This window comes from Apis laboriosa, unplaced genomic scaffold, assembly GCF_014066325.1.
Source record: "Apis laboriosa isolate Shangri-la unplaced genomic scaffold, ASM1406632v1 scaffold9_cov152, whole genome shotgun sequence".
NCBI classification, from domain to species: domain Eukaryota; kingdom Metazoa; phylum Arthropoda; class Insecta; order Hymenoptera; family Apidae; genus Apis; species Apis laboriosa.
The window spans coordinates 5,496,683-5,515,268 of record NW_025224966.1 but is presented as its reverse complement, the minus strand read 5'-3'; the positions used below and the strand labels follow the sequence as shown (position 1 = coordinate 5,515,268).

Here is an 18,586-nt window from a genome sequence, read left to right as displayed (position 1 = left end):
AAACAAAAACCTAATTAATTAATATTATAACATAAAACATATTATATATATAATAAATTTTATTTTTTATCATATATTGTATTAATTTTTTTAAATAAAATATACGGAATTGATAATGAGAACTAATTTTTCAAATTAGTTTATTAGTTTATTAATTTAGAAAATACATTCATTACATTTATTACATTATTATATTATCATTCGTTTATCTAGTACTAGTAAAAAAAAGTAGTAAATATAAATTTATAAAATAGATTTTTTAATTGTATTTTAAGGTGAGAAAAATTTAACACAGCAACAATATATATTAAATTATAAAATGAATTATATTTTTGTATCCTTGAATACAAAATGAAAGTTGACGCTATAACGAAGTTTTCTTACCTATGATTAAGGTTATAGTGAACTAAAACTTAACCTCATAATGAAAAATTTTGTGTGATTTTTATAATTTATAAAAAATAATTTTTGTAATTTTTTAAAATTACTCTTTAATAAATAATATAAGTCAGAACTTATTTAATGTTCTTAAGAAAAATCTTTCATAAAATCAATGTATGTATGTGATGAATCTATATGTCATTGTTTTTATTCTTCATAATTATATAAATTAATATTACAGTAAAAATGTTGCAATTTAATGGAACAGTTTATACTATTGCAAGTAGACTTACTTCTCGATTTTTGTGGCGATTAAATGCAACATTGACTACAAATACAACTACAGTAGCTTCTGAATCTAAAGTTAACATTCAGGTAAAATTTCATATTTTCAAATAAAATTATATGACTATAAATTTATTTTATGTAATAGATTTTTTAAAAATATTTCAATAATAAAATATTTTATTGTTAATAAAAATATTTTATTGTTAATTTATTAAAGCTTAATAATGATCAAGTAAAAGAGATAAAATCACAAGTTACAATGAATAATATACAATATATGGAATTTAATAAATTAAAAATAAAATTATGCAATAATTTAAATATAAAACCTGAAATTGTTACTAAAATTGAACAAGCACAAAATATAAATGAACTATTTGAAATTATGAAAACATCTTTAATGTCTCAAGATGATATTTTGGATGTTCTTAAAACTATTACAATATGGGCAACTAAAAATGATAAAAATAATTTAAATTCTATATATAAACAAAATTTAATACAAACACAAGAAAAAATTAATGAAATAAAAGATTTGAATATTAACACTGAAAACAATGATATATCAGCTTATAATGACTTATCAACATCTCAAATGATTAAGGTAAAAAGCTGAAATAATATATTTTAATTTTTACATATTTATTACGTATTTTAACATATATTATTATGTATTTTAATATTACACATATAAATTTAAATATATGTATTTATGATTTGATATAGGAAATAAATAAATTAGCATGTAATTGCGATAGAAATATAAAGCTTTTAAATTTTTTTTTTCAAAATATTATTGAATATCATAATGTATTAAGTCCAGGAGCATGTTCAAATTTAATGTTTAATATGAGTAAATTATCTTATTCAGATGAGGTAAGATCATAAGAGAGAATTATATATATTTAATTTATTATTATATTAATTAATTAATATTAATATTAATATTCTATATGAAAAATTAATGATTAAAAATATAAATTAAAATTTATTATAGAGATTACTTAAAAAAATTTGTAAGGATTTTATACAGAATAAAAAAATTGCAAAAATAAAAACTACAGTTTCTATATTAAAATCTATGGCACAAATCAGATATAGAAACGATACATTTTTAAATTATATATGTGAAGATATTATTAATTCTAAAACTAATTATACTATCAAGGAAATTGCAAACATTTTACACTCATTTGCAATATTAGGTTATTATTCTGATTATATAAATAAATTAATAAAGGTATGTAATATAAGAAATTCTAAGATAATTATAATTACTTAATTTTTTGCATTGCATTTTCAAATTATCATTTAAATATTTAACTTTATATATTTTTTACTTTTTTTTAAATATATATTTTATAAATATATTGAAATTAAAATTAAAAATTATGTATTGAAATATAATATTATTATTATATAATATGTATTATATAAATATTATATTTATATAGATATATATACCAGATTCAATTGTAAATCAAAAATTTAATTATTCTATAAAATTAAATCTTATATGGTCTTTTGCTGTATTCAAAATATTACAAAACACACATGCTAAATATGTATTAAATGAAGAATTTGTTTCAAAACTAATGTTAATTGGTTAGTATTACTTATATCTTTAATATTTATAACTAGAATGATTATTATATATTATAATTGTATATATTATGATTATATTTGATTGTTGTTAATATTTATTATAGATGAGAAAAATAAATTATCTCATCAGTTAAAGTTATTAAATATTAATGGATATGCACAATATGCACTCAAAGATTATTCTGGTAAGTAAAAATATAAATTATTTGAAGATACAACATAATAAAAAAATATTAAATTTCAATAAATATGTTTTAGGACCCTTTCTTAATAAAGAAATTGTACCAGATATTGTAAATATACGTTCAAAACAAAAGAAAGCATATGTTGATGTACTTGAAACAACATTACAAAATATGTTACCATCTGCATCTTATTATAAGATGAATATAAATACCAAAATGGGATTTGTTTTAGGTATTTATAAAAATATTTATATTTATTAAAAAATAATATATTATATTTAAATAATATGATATTACAGATGCTGAATTATGTATAGATTTAAACCTTAATTTTATTCCTGTGGATAATGTTAATCAAGATGAAAATTTCATTAAGTATGAAAAGAATAATTTAAAATTAGATGATTATAAATTTTATTATAAGAACATTATAATAACTAATATATATTTAATTTTCAGGATAGCTTTAATATTACTTGATTATTATGATATGTGTTTGGAAGATTTAAATTATAATGGTTTAATTAAATTATATTCTCATTTGTTAAAATGTAAAAAATATAAAGTATTGTGTATATCTTACCAATATTTTGGTATGGAAGATAAACTTGAAAGACGTATATCTTATTTAAAACGTCAGTTATGGAAAAATTTTAATAAGACATAGTAATCATCAAATATGACTCATATTATGTATTATTTAATAAATAAAAAAATTTTAGAATATAATTATGTTTATAATTTATATTTTTTTGATTTATTATTTAATAATATCTTATTTTTATTTCATTGCATTTTATTTTTTTATTTTATAATATAAAAATTCATAATTTATAATATATTTCTTTAAAAATATTAAAAATATGTATTAAATATTCATTCCATTAATTTATTATGTAATTATTGTATTATAGTATTAATTGTAAATCCTTTTTGTCTTGTATTTAATGATAGAAATATAATTTATTTTACATTAAACATTAAATATATTGTATAATTAAAAAGAAAATAAAATGTTTAATTGATACCATATCTTATTTATAATCTGAGCGCCAAGAGAAAGTACAAATAATGGGAGGACAGAGATAAAATAAAATTATTATAATCAAGACCGTTTTCAGAAAAATGAAACTTTTTGATAATGAAATCAATTTTAATGAAAAAAAATTATTACATACATACAAAAATATCAATTATTTTATTAAATTATGTGCGATTTAAGTTTACATTAGTTAAAATGAGACAGGGATAGAGGAAGATGATTCTATTTCATATGATTTTAAATTTCATAATAAGAAAAGCATTATGTGTCATGTTTATATTTTTATGCTTTGTTTTTTGTTTATGTTCAAATAACAATATAAAATATAGAAATATATAAAATCAACAGATTTAATGTCATAGATGAGATAAAGATAAACTATACGCAGTCTCTGATGATAAATTTATTCTTTACTCCTTATATAACTCTGTTATATCATTTTTTATGTACATAAAATTATATGTATTTTAATATTATTTTTTTTATACATTTTAATACACTTTATATTATATAATTGTTTTTTCTTATAATACTTAAAAGATATGTTTTTCTTTAAGATTAGATTCTTTTAGATCGAAGTTATTCAATTTAATAATTCAAGATATAATTTCACTGATACTTGCGCCATCTCTTAAAAATGTATGATTAAATGTGAACAGAATTACTCATATTAAAATTGGAATAAATTTTTTTTATTGTGATTTATCGAAAAGTGCTGTGATTAATTTTATAATCCTTTTATAGAAAAAAATTCGTTTAAAGATGGTAGATAACTGTTATTAATTCTATTGTCAAAATTAAATAATATATATATATATATATTATTAATAGCATTTTAAATAATATTAAATTTACTTGTATAAAAGTACTCCATTTTTTAGATGCAATTTATGCTATTATTCAGCCGTCAAGGAAAATTACGTTTACAAAAATGGTATGTGGCTCATCCTGATAAATTAAAGAAAAAAATTACACGAGAATTAATTACTACAATATTGGCACGAAAACCAAAAATGTCAAGTTTTTTAGAATGGAAAGATGTTAAGGTTGTCTATAAAAGGTATATTATAATTATGTAAAAAATTTCTATTAGCTGATAAAACATATATTATATATATATTATTTGAATGATAAATTATTTTAAATAGTAAATCATTTTGTTTCACAGATATGCTAGTTTATATTTCTGTTGTGCAATAGAACAAAATGATAATGAACTATTAACATTAGAAATTATACATCGTTATGTTGAATTATTAGATAAATATTTTGGAAGTGTAAGTATGAATTTAGTTATTTATTTATTATTATATTTTTTTAAAATTTACATACTTTTATTAGACACATACATTTATTAGATTTATTAATGAATGTAATCTATGAAAATATGAGTTTAAAAATTACATTATATTTTTAATTTTTAATTAGAACTTTGTAAATAAAATAATATCAATGTTTTTATTTTATTTTATATAATAGTTAATTAGTATTTTTAATATTAATAAATATGTCAATAGGTTTGTGAATTAGATATAATTTTCAATTTTGAGAAAGCATACTTCATCTTAGATGAATTATTGGTTGGTGGTGAAATTCAAGAAACTAGCAAAAAAAATGTCCTAAAAGCCATCGCAGCTCAGGATTTACTACAGGAGGTTAGTTATGGGGATGTACCCATTGAGTTGTGATTTGTTCTTTTTAATGATATTATAATTTTTTTCTGTTATTTTCTAGTAATATTAGAGAATCGTTTTAACATATACATTTTGTTAATGACTATGATGATATACTTTTATTATATATACCTTTATTTTTTTTTGGTTTTAAGAAAATTAACATAATTTTTATTATATTTTATCTATTAATATCCATTATTATATTAGTACCTGCAAATTTGTTAAAACGATTCTTACATTATATTTAACCATCAATAGTTGGTGTGTAACATTCTTATTAAAATAATCAAATTTCATTTTGATTAAGAGGTACTTATAAAAGATACTAGAACTTTTGGCTGATGTATATGTGGAGCATGTTTGTAGCCTATTTACTCTGGGTAAAATAATATGGTATATATAATGGATGAAATATATATATATATATATGTATACATTTATATTAAGATATATATATATATAAGATATTAAATATATGATTTATATATATATATATAATATAATATATTATATATAAAATATTATAATATTAGGATTAAAAAAAATGAAATTAAGAAAAAAATTAAAGATATGAAACAATAGTTTTTAATATGAAAATATTTACCATATTGTTTTAATACCTGGAGGAACTGGGTTGTAATGATATGTTAATGTTTATTAACAGTATAATATTTAAATTGCATGATGGAATGTAATTTTTTTGATTCATGTGTTGTTATTTTTTTTTTTTTATTTGATATTTTTTTCATGTTTCCATATATTTCATATGCTACATATATTATATATTTTTACAATTTGAAAATAGTTCTATTCTTCTATGTAGTTTATCACAAAATATTTGAAATTTTTTATTAATGTTTAATGTATGTTGTATTAATTGTATTTTTGTAATATGTAATTATTGTTATGCTTTGTACAAAATTTTATATTAAAAATTTTATTATGGTTAATTTGTACAAACAATCATTGGCAATATTTTTTATTATTATGAATCATAAATATGATTCATTTTTTTTGAATATAATGTGTCATAAAATAATTATAGTTATATAGTATATATATTATAAAATCAGGAAAATATAAAAAGTGTCTGCTCATTTTTTCTAATAATATGAAGTAAAATAAATTTTTCATATAGATAAATGTAATATATTTCATATTTAAAAATATTGTAACTCTTTATTTTCTTTGTAGCTAATGCTGTGTGTATAGAATGCTTATACGCTTATTTTCTTATTAATATAAGTGGGCTTATACGTTTTGTAAATTTTTATTTATAATGTACGCAACAGCATATCTATAGCAATGAAATTAATGTTATGCAATATTGTTGCCATATTATTTTGTATCAATTACATTGTATTTTATATTCTTTTTGTATTTAATAGAACATTATATTTAATATATTTTGCAAAATTAACAATAATATAATATTATTTTTATTTTAAATATTTTTTTATAATAATACTTTCTAAATTCAAGTAAATTAATTACACTATTTAAAAAATTAATTATTATTATAAAAATCAATTTATATTAGATAAATAAACTTATAATTTTTTTAAATATTTTATAATTATACATTATAATATAATTATATATAATTACAATGTAATTAATAGGTAATATTATGAAAATATTAATAAGACATTTTACTATCATATTTAATTAATTAATCATATTTAAAGTTTTTTTTTCATGTTAGAAATACTTTTTCATACAGAAATAATAAAAATTTATTATCATTTATTATTTTTTTTTCTTAATATAGAAGAAAATATATAGAAGAAAATATAATATAATAATTATTATAACAATATTACAATATTACAACAATATTTTATTTAAAGTTTATTCAAAGACATATAGTTTATATATTGCATTTTGTAAATATAAAAATATAATCTCTATAAACATGAAAATTTAAAAATATTAATATTATTTTTAAAAATTTTTATCTTTAATATCTTTAATATTTTACAGATTATTATTTTATTTATGCTATAATTAAAGGAATAAAAAAATATAATTAAATATGATAAAAGTAAATTATGTATTTTATTGTATTTATAATTATTAAAGATTTTTAAATAATTATGTAAAAGATAAGATATATAAAAAATTTTTTAAATGTAAAATTTTTAATATTAATGAAAATAAAATAATTGATAAAATGAAAAAAATTCGAATTTTAAATGTAATTGATTTTTTTTCTACATTTTTTGATATTTAAGATTATAAAATATTTTGCTATAATTTGCAATTTTTTTAAAATTAATTCATAATAAGAATAAAAATTCAGTTTATTCAACAAAATAAATGTTTTTTTTTTATATTAAAATAAGATCTTCAAAATGTTACAATATTAAATACCATAACCAGAAATTTTATAAAAAAATATTTTTAAAATAATATTGTTTAAACAGTACTTTTTCTAACAAATTTTAAAGATCACATTTTCATTACACAAAAAAGTCTTTTAAATTATTTGTTCAAAATTTTATATTCTTTTTGTAAGTTGTAAGATAATTATACAAAACAATATATATTTAATTTTTAAAAATTTTATTTTATATTGAACAAATTGGTATTTTATTATTTTTTTTATGCTATGAATTCATTAAATAATATAATATAATATAATATAATAAATATTATATTAATTTCGATTTTTTTTATTTTATTATATTGTAAAAGTTATATTGTAATTTAATTGTTTATTTTTCATAGAAATAATTATAAAGAATATAATGCTATGGAAATGCTGTTGTTCATAAGTAGTTATTGAAATGTATGTATATATTTTGAAATTGTAATAAATTAAAGCGTGGTCAATCATATTAATGATTTTATGTAATGATATTGTTTGTGATCTATATGATACCATGAATGGTATTCATTATAAGTTCCTACAATGCGGAAGTATGCTTGTACGTTTATTTTTATAGATCTTTTTTATAGCATTCATATATAAGATAATTCATAGCTATATTTTATTTGAATAATATATATATATATATATATATATATATGAATAAATTGATTAGTATTAATAATTGACATTTTTGCACAAGATTTTGAATTATATTGTGATTTTATTTTATTGTATAAAAGATGATATATAATATATATGATAATTATATTTATATAATATTATTATGTACAAATGTTTTTCTAAATTTAAAGTATAATTGTAATCTTTACACAAAGTATAAATATTATATTTTGTGATGTATTAACAGAAATTTTTATAATAAAAAATAGTATGTTCTTTATTTATTAGCTTTATCAATTGTGTCATAAAGTTTTTAAATGTTGATTAGAAAAAGATTATATTCAAATTAATTAAAATTTCTATATAATATCATAAAATATAATAGTAATTTAATATTTTTAAGAAACTAGTGTGTAATGAAAATATTTCATATTGTACTAGAAAGAGACTGGTTTATTACCAAGTTGATTTTATATTATCAATTTAAATAGAAAGATAAACTATAATGAAAATAAAAAATATAAAAATTATAGTAAATAATATTAAAATTCATGTTTAGTCTATCAATATACTATTTATTATAATTTTGTTGCATTTGAGATACATTTGAATTATTAATTAAAAAATAATATAATAAAGTATTGTATATAAAAAAGATTTTAATTTTATTTTTTGATTTTTAGTATATTTTGTAATATATTTTATACATTGTATATTTTATAAGATAAATTTAATAATAGTAATAAAATTTAGCTCAAGATCATTATTCCATTACTAAGGACACATGTAGAAATACACTAAAGATTAGTTAGAATATTTGTTTTTTTGTGGAAGGATGAAGCTGTGGAAGGTGCCCTGCGGGAGATAGGGCTTTTATAGGTGCTGCGTTCTTGCATGCCCTCCATGGCCAATCTGTCAACCTACATGAATCAAGAACTGGAGCAAACTCATCCACTGCATGATGCCATCATACATCTCTACTTTTTCTATAGTTATTGAACATAAATTTTTTACATACCACTAAAAATCCTTATAAATTTAATATTTGAATATTAGTATATTTTTTATAGACGAGTGCTATAATATAATTAGATGTAATAGTTCATATAGTTTATTATGTATCGTGTATATATATATATATATATATATATATACTACACATAAAACTATAATATATATATTTATTTCATATATATATAAGCTTTATATATATTATACATTAATATAATATTTATATTATATTTATTATAATATATATAATATATTTATTATACATTAATATAATATTTATATTATATATATTATAGAATTTTTTTTTATTATAAGATTGCTTTTCATTTTATCATTGAACAGATAATAGCAAATAATATAGTTAGTCTCATACTATGGCAATAAAATAATGCATATTTAGAAAGTCATCATTTTTTTATATATGAAGATGAAAAATATTTCAATAATGTTTATATTATTTTTTAATTGCATAAAGAGTTTTTCTCTTACATACATGTGATATAGTATTATATTTATCTAAATATATATATATAATTTATTTTAGTATTTAATTAGAGATGAATGTTTAAAAATATCACTTTTATATGTGTACATGTGTATATATATAAACAATGTCAATTTTTAATATTATAACTTTAACACATTAATAATAATGGTAATAAATACATGCAATAAATACATGCAAAGCAATTTTTATACAATTGTATACAACATTATATATTTCCTTTTCCATGTAATTAACTCAATATGTATATATTTATTTTTATTGTATTTACATTCTTTCAGGTTTGAATAATATATTTATGATTATTTCTATATAAAATAAATATGTTAGAATTTTAATTTATTCATTGTTTGTTAGAAAGATTTCTTGTGCATTAAATTTTATCAAATTTATAATTTCTACTTAATTGTAAATGCAGAGACATTCTGTATGCAGCATGCAATACAGACATTTCTTTGATTGATGCTTAAGCATTTTAAACGAAGCAATAAATGAATATGTGCTTTGTGCAGCTTTGTGTATCCATACAAGTATATACTCAGTTATATGAAAAGGGTTCAGTTCATCATTTGAAGCTGCATCAAGGAGATTACTTAATTACGAACTAGGTACGTGTTTGTTTATATTTTCATTATTGTATATTTGCGTTATTGATAGTGTGCAGCATCAAAGAAATTGATCCCTCTTCATATCCTTTAGATATTTCTTTTGTTTAGATCTTTAATTTAATAATATTATTTCTATGTTTCAGGAGGAAACTCCACAAGGTTTTTTTGAAGATCATGGTCTGGGATAATATTTTCTAAACAATATATCCAGTTTAATGTAAGTGGTGTATTCTTACAACACTGCTTCAACATTCCAGAATTCTATTTACAATAAGCTTTATCAATTAGATTTAAATGTATGGTACTGCAAAGATAAATTTAAATTATGTTTTAATTAAAATCATGTTTTTATTATAAAATTTTATTTAAATGTAATTACATATAAAAAGTTATAATCACTGTTTGAAAAATCATTGAAATCTAGTTATTCTATACATGTTAAAAAATAAACAAATTGTTTCTCTTTATTAAAATATTAGCAGTACTATACTATATTTATAATTATATATTATATAGATATATATACATGTTTTTTTAAGTTCATATATTATTTAACCCTTTATATTTTATTTATTTTGAAATGATTCTATTTATTTTAAAATGATTCTATTTATTTTTATTATATTTCCTTTTCGTTTTTAATAGTATTTACAAAGAAGATGATATTATCAAATAATTGCTTTCAAGTAAATTTATAATTATATTATTTGAATTATACATTGTTTAATTCTTAAATTAATTGTGAATTACAAATACTGTTTGTGTATTTTTTCCATTCTAATATATATATATATATATTAGAATATAAGCAATAATAAATAAATAAATATGATTTATATATAGTTGTAAAAAGATTGAAATATTTTTCAAATTTTTTTGTATACAATATTTAAAGAATTCAATCATTATATAAACTGTTATATCTTTTTTTCATGGATGACTCTTATTAAATTATTTATACTATATAAAGGGTTAAATAATTAATGATTATTCAATAATATTATAGTTATAGATGTATTAGTGTATTCTTCGCGAGGTGCTTCTTAAATTTTCATTTGCATTTAATTACTTTTTAAATTGACGTATTTAAAAAAAATTATTGTGCTCTATTAATTTTTTTATTAATAGTGAAATTGTGACAATTGTGTTTTATAGTTACTATAAATAATAATCAATGAATTTGATTTTGGCATTAAAAAAATATACTGTTTAAAAATAATTCTATAATTTAAATGAAAGCAAATTGAAAAAAAATAAAGAAGTAATATTTGAAAAAATATATGAAAATATTTAGAAAATAATTAAAATTTGAAAAATTTTATTTTATAAGAATTATTGTCTCGAATGATTATTAAAAAAAATTATGATTAGAAAAGAATTTAATTGCATTGCTATAAAATTTTTCAGTTAAAGCTAATATATGTATATTATATTATATATGTATATATATAATATATATGTATATATATTATAATATATTTATAGCTAATATATGTTTAACATAATTCTTCTTAATAGATATACTGCATATAGAAAATTGAAGTTTTTTGAGAAATATGAATTGAAATATAATAAGAAAAATAAAATAACAAAATTAATAAAAGCATTTTGATACCATTGAATCTTGATGAGCAAATTACATATTTTTCTCATATATATGCTATAAATTTCTCAACAATCGTTATCTATATGAAGAAATTTTTCTTGTTATAATTAATAGTTGAATACTCGAATTTAATATTTGTTTAAGAAGTTTGAAACAGCATTTCCAGTTAATTAAATATATTTTTTATTTATTATTTAAATAATTAAATAATTTAATTAAATTTCATTCAGATCTTTTATATATTTTTATGTAATTCAAAAGTATGGAATAATTATGAAATTTTGAAAAGAAAAAAAAACAAAATTATAAAATATAATAATTTTTTAAATTAAACTTTAAAAGTATAATTGAATATAGAAATATTTAATCAATAATCTATAATTTATCTTTTAACTTACTTTTCTTTATTAAAATATAATAAATAAAAATAATTTTGAAATGTTTATTATTAATTATAATAAAAAATTTCAATTATTATAATCAATTATTTCATAGACTTTAAACTGGATATACTGTAAAATTTTCTAAATTTTATTGAATTGATTAATAATAGGTGAAATAATAGAGAATCCATTGGAAAGATTTTCACCGAATGATTATACAAATCATTTGTTTTATACAGAATGACTTATTTTAAAGAAATTATTTATTCACGAAATATGTTGAGTTGGAAATAAATATGTTCAATTTATAATTTGACTATTTGTTATATAAATAAATCATATAAAAGATCAATCGGAACGAGATTGATTAAAAAAAAAACCACATCTGAAGAACATTAATCACGTATTCTGATATTAAAATCAGAAAATTTAAAAAAATAGTTAGCTTTAGATACATTATTCTTATATAAAAATAATTTAGTGTAACTCAAAAAGATTTAAAATCCTTCAAGAATATATTTATGTCATTTATGTCATTTTTTTCCATTTCCAACTTAGCATAATTTTCTTAGATAAATTTATAAAATTTAAAATCGGTCATTCCGTGTATGCTGACTGGAAATGTGAAATGACTGACGATAATATCGATTTCGCTGAAGCATCGCCTTATGATATTTTTTCAATGCAGTTGATTATAAAAATATTCATGTTCCTGTTAATCATCATCTTCTTATAGCAATATATTTTTGCGCTATTTGATCACCAATTCGTTCTTTCACATTTATATTCCAATAGCGGGCGATAGAAATCGATATTAAAATATGCAAGTTTGTATCGTTACTAGAACCATATAGTTTATCAAATATGGAAAAATGTTCACTGATTGTATTTAAGAGAGAGAGAGAAAAAAAAGAGAGAGAGGGAGAGAGAGAAAGAGAGAGAAAATTTTCATAGTAATCGCGATAAATATATGCGAACAACTACGCGAACACTTTGGGAATTTGCATAAGGACAATAAAGTTTAAGCACTGTTCGTTGAATTGTTTGTTCATGGTATTGATACAAACTAATAGAAAGCGTTATACATATCTGAAAACTATATAAGTATCCACCAGTTTTCTATAATTTATCTAGATGTAGATCGAAATGTATCGTGGTGTATACATCCACGAATTATATCATTTCAACCGGTTCATTTTGATATTCTATTTTATACGTTCTATTTTATTTCGATATTTTATTTCGTTTTTGTTTTGCGAGTTTCTTTAACGAGTTTGAAAGAGGTATAGTAGTTTTGGTTGATATAACGAAAATGCAAAGTTTCAAGTAAATTGACAAATTAAAATATTAAGGTGATGGTATTTCAAGGATTAAATAAAATTTAGTAATAGTAAGTTTTAATAATAACAAATAATGAATAAATTAAATTAGTATCAAAGTTAAGTTAAAAAGTCAATTTAAAACTTGAAATCAATCAATAATTTTTTTTTTTTTTTTTTTTTAATATCATTGTGACATCGCTATTTTGACCAAATTTACTATACTTAACAGATGATTTTCTTAATTGATTAAAATTTTTTAATACAATACAATGATTACAAGATTTATAAAAATATCGTTTAACATTGCTAGGCAATATGAATGTTTACTATTTGGGAATTCGATTTGTATAATGAAAGGGAAATGAATAGAGATAAAAAAAAAAAAAAAAAAAATACAGAATAATACGAAATATTGATTACAATGATAAAATTAACCCAAAGAAAACAACATATTGTCTAGGAATTTTATTTTTTTGTTTATTTTATTTTATATCACATTTTATATTACATACATATATCTATATATTCATAAATGATTTCACCAAACAATATATAGAATAATTTTAATTATATAAAAAAAAATGGCTATGTTTAAATTAAATACGTTTATTATTTTGCGTTTTAAGTATTAATAAATAATGGTGCACGTAAACTGATATAATTGCATTGTTTTCTGTACCATATAAGCACTTTATATACGTAAACTTTAGCCACATTATTATTATATATAATCATTATATTTTTCGTTAGATTAATGAATATACGTAACAATACAATAGCAAAGAAACTTTTGTTCGATAGTATTTCGTATAAGAAGAAATCAAAATTAGAAATTAAGCGCTCAGAATTATTAGAATTTGATGATAAAGAAGAATTAAAGTATTAAATAAAATTCAAGAAATAATACGAACCAATGTTAAATATATGAATATGTACTTACTATATAAATATATGAATATTATATTTGAAAAGACGATGCTTTGTGCTCCGTCCAATAATAAAATATGTGATGTAAAAAAAAAATTTTTTTTCTTCATCCTTTTCCTCTTATTAAATGATAATTTGAAACTTTCCACTTAATATATATATATATTTATAATCTGAAAATGATAAATTGGCAAATGATTATTCTGTCTGTCCTATATATTTAATTTTCTAAATTAAAGTTACAGCATGAACGTGCATTAAACTGTTGAATGAAGGGAATGAACACAACATGGACACGCGAATGCGTTTCCTCATCCACTTCCGATTGGATATTGAAAAATCCTATACGAACCACGCTGTCGAGATTTTCATTATCGACGTTTGTGGTATTCATTGTCGACTACGTACTTCAAGGATTCATGCAACAGCAAGTCGATGATGGGTGACAATAATATCGCAAATAACAATGTTGTATTATTCGTAAAACGCAGGATAGAAAATGTTAGTTTTAATCAAATATAATAAGTTGACAAGAACCGACTACACGATTGATCACACAAGTTAGAATATATTTTCTGTATATTATATTTATATTTTATAAGAATAATATATATGTTAAGAAATATTTTAAGTACAAATTATTCCACGATTCAGAATAAATCGAAATGGAGAATTTGAAATTTAATAATAATTTCGTTTCTTAAAAAAGAAATTTCAAGAGAATTTTAATTGAGAACATATATATTTCTTTGATCACTTATCACAACAGATGTTTCGAAGAACTTATTATCACGATTTACAAGTTCTATCAATATTAATTACAAGTTTCTTTATTGACAAATGATACGACAAGATTGAGTATTGGTTTTTTTTTTTTATATTTCAAAATGTATCTTTCTCACGAATTGATTTCATCTTATCACTATATATATATGTATGTGTGTGTATGTGACTAAAAAAGAGAGAAGAGAGAAAGATGAAAGAATAAAAGATAACGAGTTGAATTTTTTCTTTATATTTTCTTTATATTATTCTCGAATGATTAATATAAAATAATAATGAATATATTTGTGTTAATATAATCATAATTGCATTAAGTTATAAAAAATAAAATTTGCTTATCTTAAAATTACCTGAAATAATAATTAAATTTTAATAAGCTAGATGTTTCCGACGAAATTTACAAGTATAAATTATTAAATAAAGTTATAAAGTTATAAATAACTAAATTTATCCCCTTTTAGATTGTACTACGTATTTTCACGATCATATACATATCTACATCCAATCAAATCAATAACGGAGACAAGACATTTACTCTTCCTAATTATATCGTCGACTCCCGTTCAAATTCTTTTCAACTATTCAATAAAATATTCCATATAAGTGAACAACAAGGCAGCTAATCAAAAAAATTAACCATTTTTGACTTTAATATCATAGATAGAAATACTCGAATCCGTAATACCGAAATAATTAAAAACGAACTACTCTTTTACTCTGCTTCGACATACAACGCGAGATGAAACGTCAATCAACGAGACGAGAGGCGAGCAAAACTTCTCCAATTATCATCCATCCGCGTTTTATATTCACCTCCTTCTAAAGCTTCTCAAACGAACGATTTTCAAAAAAAAAAAAAAAAAGAAAGAAACGACGAAAAAACGACTCGTTCGAAGAAAACGAGCAATAAAATCCGTGCGACGGAGGAGGACGAGGTACGTGGAGCGGCTCGTACGATGGAATGGGCTGTGTGCACGCATGAAACGTGAAGCGCGTTGCGCGAGAGGAACGCTGCGGATCCGCGTCGGCGCGCGAGCAGCGCAAAGCGTCGACGGCTGGTCGTCCCTTTGACGTCGTCGAGGCGAGTCGTGGCGGCCTCGAAAGCCCGATACGTGTGTGTATAAAGCGGTGTCGTTTCGCTGCTGCCGGCCCCGATCGAAGCGTGTTTCTCGCTTCGGGAGAGGCTGCCTTTGTTCGCGTGCACCGGGAGTCGATATCTCGGCCAGTGGCGTGTACGAAAACGGAAACGGAGGAAGCGTAGCTGCTCCTCCGGGCTCGTTGTCGTGTGTCGGGAAGGTAGTACAGTGGGGTGGAGCGGCGCCGTCCCGACGTCGCTCACGGACCCGATAACACCGGACCACGATTACCCAGTGCCCTAGTCTTCGTTCTTGGACGTGTGCGTGCACTTACGCGCGCGTGTACTCGCGTCGCGTAAATTGGAAGAGAGAAAGAGAGAAAGAAAGGGGAGAAAGGAAGAAAGGGAAAGAAAAGAAAAATGTGACTGTGAAATTGGGGGAAGAAAAAAAAAAAAAAAAGAAAAAGAACGATCGAGACGTTTCGAGATGAACGCGTTCGAGAATATTTGAAAGACTTATTATGAAAGCGATCAGGACGTTGAGGATCGTATCTTCGTTCACGAGAAAGGATCGTGTCACTTGACCTATCCATCGTTACGTGATCATACTACGTGACTAGGAATATATAATATTTTCCCGTACCACCTCGAAATTTGAAAAATAGATGATAACACGTTGTAGAAGGGAATATAAGATAAGAAGGAAGATAGAGGAAAAGAATTAATCAAGGGAGGGGTAAGATCTTGGAGGGTAACCCCCTCGAATAGGGGGGCACCCTCGCGCGAGAACCCAGCTGGCCTGTGCATGATTCCGTCACTGCACGACGGTGGTGACGAAGGGGCTGATGTCAGTGCGGCCACTCGGCGCCCGCTCCGTGGCTCGGATGCGCGAACGCGACACCCGCATCGTCGTCGTACCGCGAGTGAAGCTCCCGGCGGAGGCGGAGGCGGCAGTAGCAGCGGCCGATGACGGTGATGGTCAGCCGCGAAACAGTGGTGACTGCTGACTGGTGCACGATCAAACGCAATCTCTGTACACGGCCGCGTACACGGTGCCGTGCCGGTCGGTCGGTCGGTTTTGGGGGCGCAGCTTCGGGGAATAATGCGCGTTAGGCACGTTACGCGACGACGAGGACGACGGTACGACGCGAGGGACCCGAGCGGCCAGCCGCGGGTGCAGCTGCAGCAACGCAATTATGTACGCGTACGGTTTCGAGATCACGTAGTGGCTGCCGTGTAATTATGTTGTCATCGACGCGCGGCGCGCCCTGTGTAGCTTCACGGTGAAAATCTGGCGTGAGCGGTGCCGCGGTGGAACGGGGAACATGGCGTCGGTCTCGGCTGAGACTCCAGCCAGCCATGGGCACAGCTTCAGCAAGAAGACGTTTCACAAGCCGACGTACTGCCATAGCTGCACCGACATGCTGTGGGGCCTCATACAGCAGGGGTACATCTGCGAAGGTGAGATCCCTCCTCCTCTTCCTCTCTCTCTCTTTGAAACCTACCCCAATTCCTTGTTTATTAGTCTTTTCATCGCTCATCCGATTACGTATGCGATTGAGTGGAACGGTAGGTGAAACTCGTTGAGCGAGGTTTAATTACGTTTATCGCGAGATCGAGGATATTTGGGTGGATATTTGTATGTATTTTGGATTGGTAGTTGGATGGTCCACACTTGCGCATCGATCTTTCCATTTTATAAACGATATATCGAGTTTTCTTCGAATATATGTATATATTCGAATGTAGGTGAAATGGAAAGTGATTTTCCGGACGAGATTTATTGGAACATGAAAAAATCGGTCGAGGGAGAGGCAGGTTGGAAGGATGGTTTATCGAGGGGATTAAGTGGTATATATATATATATATATATAGGAGTTTGTGACCAGTGTCGGGGCAAGTTTTTCACGGAGAAACCGCAAGGCAGAGGACCGATCGATAATGAGCGCGTTCGGTAACGAAATCGAATACGCGGCGCGTTGCCGCCGAAGTATGCTCGTCCCGCCTTTTCACGGGCTCCGAAACCTTGGTCGGCGTGCAAAGTTGAAGCTGGCTGACCTCCAAGAATGATGAATGGCAAGTGCCCATTCATCGTATGTACAGAGGGTGGTACGTTCATCCAGAAAAGACCGTCGTTTCCTAATTCCTTGTAACTTTTAATCGAATTCCCAATTTGGAATTTTCATTCTTCTAT

General features: G+C 23.3%; 3 protein-coding genes across 14 annotated transcripts in view; all 3 read left to right on the top strand.

Annotated features, from left to right (window-relative positions):
* Nucleotides 1–285: 285 nt before the first annotated feature.
* Nucleotides 286–3,204, top strand: LOC122719940 (FAST kinase domain-containing protein 4). The gene is made up of 10 exons (XM_043946223.1): nucleotides 286–555; nucleotides 623–756; nucleotides 887–1,273; nucleotides 1,396–1,545; nucleotides 1,667–1,909; nucleotides 2,124–2,274; nucleotides 2,379–2,459; nucleotides 2,533–2,691; nucleotides 2,759–2,834; nucleotides 2,919–3,204. Exons 2-10 carry the CDS (start codon nucleotides 628–630, stop codon nucleotides 3,124–3,126), a joined length of 1,584 nt encoding a protein of 527 aa, XP_043802158.1. The 5' UTR covers nucleotides 286–555; nucleotides 623–627; the 3' UTR covers nucleotides 3,127–3,204.
* An 842-nt stretch (nucleotides 3,205–4,046) lies between these two features.
* LOC122719839 (AP-1 complex subunit sigma-2) lies at nucleotides 4,047–10,683 on the top strand. 3 transcript variants are annotated; one of them, XM_043946048.1, is made up of 5 exons: nucleotides 4,047–4,266; nucleotides 4,383–4,561; nucleotides 4,670–4,778; nucleotides 5,019–5,156; nucleotides 10,440–10,683. In XM_043946048.1, exons 1-5 carry the CDS (start codon nucleotides 4,264–4,266, stop codon nucleotides 10,482–10,484), a joined length of 474 nt encoding a protein of 157 aa, XP_043801983.1. In that variant the 5' UTR covers nucleotides 4,047–4,263; the 3' UTR covers nucleotides 10,485–10,683. The 3 variants fall into 3 exon arrangements, with proteins under 3 accessions (XP_043801983.1, XP_043801984.1, XP_043801982.1); XM_043946049.1 differs by lacking the exon at nucleotides 10,440–10,683 and adding an exon at nucleotides 9,007–9,265 and having other exon boundaries at nucleotides 4,064–4,266; nucleotides 4,368–4,561; XM_043946047.1 differs by lacking the exon at nucleotides 10,440–10,683 and adding an exon at nucleotides 9,007–9,265 and having other exon boundaries at nucleotides 4,073–4,266.
* A 5,659-nt stretch (nucleotides 10,684–16,342) lies between these two features.
* LOC122720092 (diacylglycerol kinase theta) overlaps nucleotides 16,343–18,586 on the top strand; it is a 28,009-nt gene continuing 25,765 nt past the window's right edge. For 4 of the 10 annotated variants that reach the window (XM_043946576.1, XM_043946570.1, XM_043946573.1 and 1 more), the window contains exon 1: nucleotides 16,345–17,853. In XM_043946576.1, the coding sequence (XP_043802511.1) occupies nucleotides 17,718–17,853 (136 nt within the window). In that variant the 5' untranslated portion in view covers nucleotides 16,345–17,717. Of the gene's footprint in view, nucleotides 17,854–18,586 lie in introns of all 10 variants that reach the window. The other 6 variants (XM_043946574.1, XM_043946572.1, XM_043946577.1 and 3 more) reach the window with 3 other exon arrangements.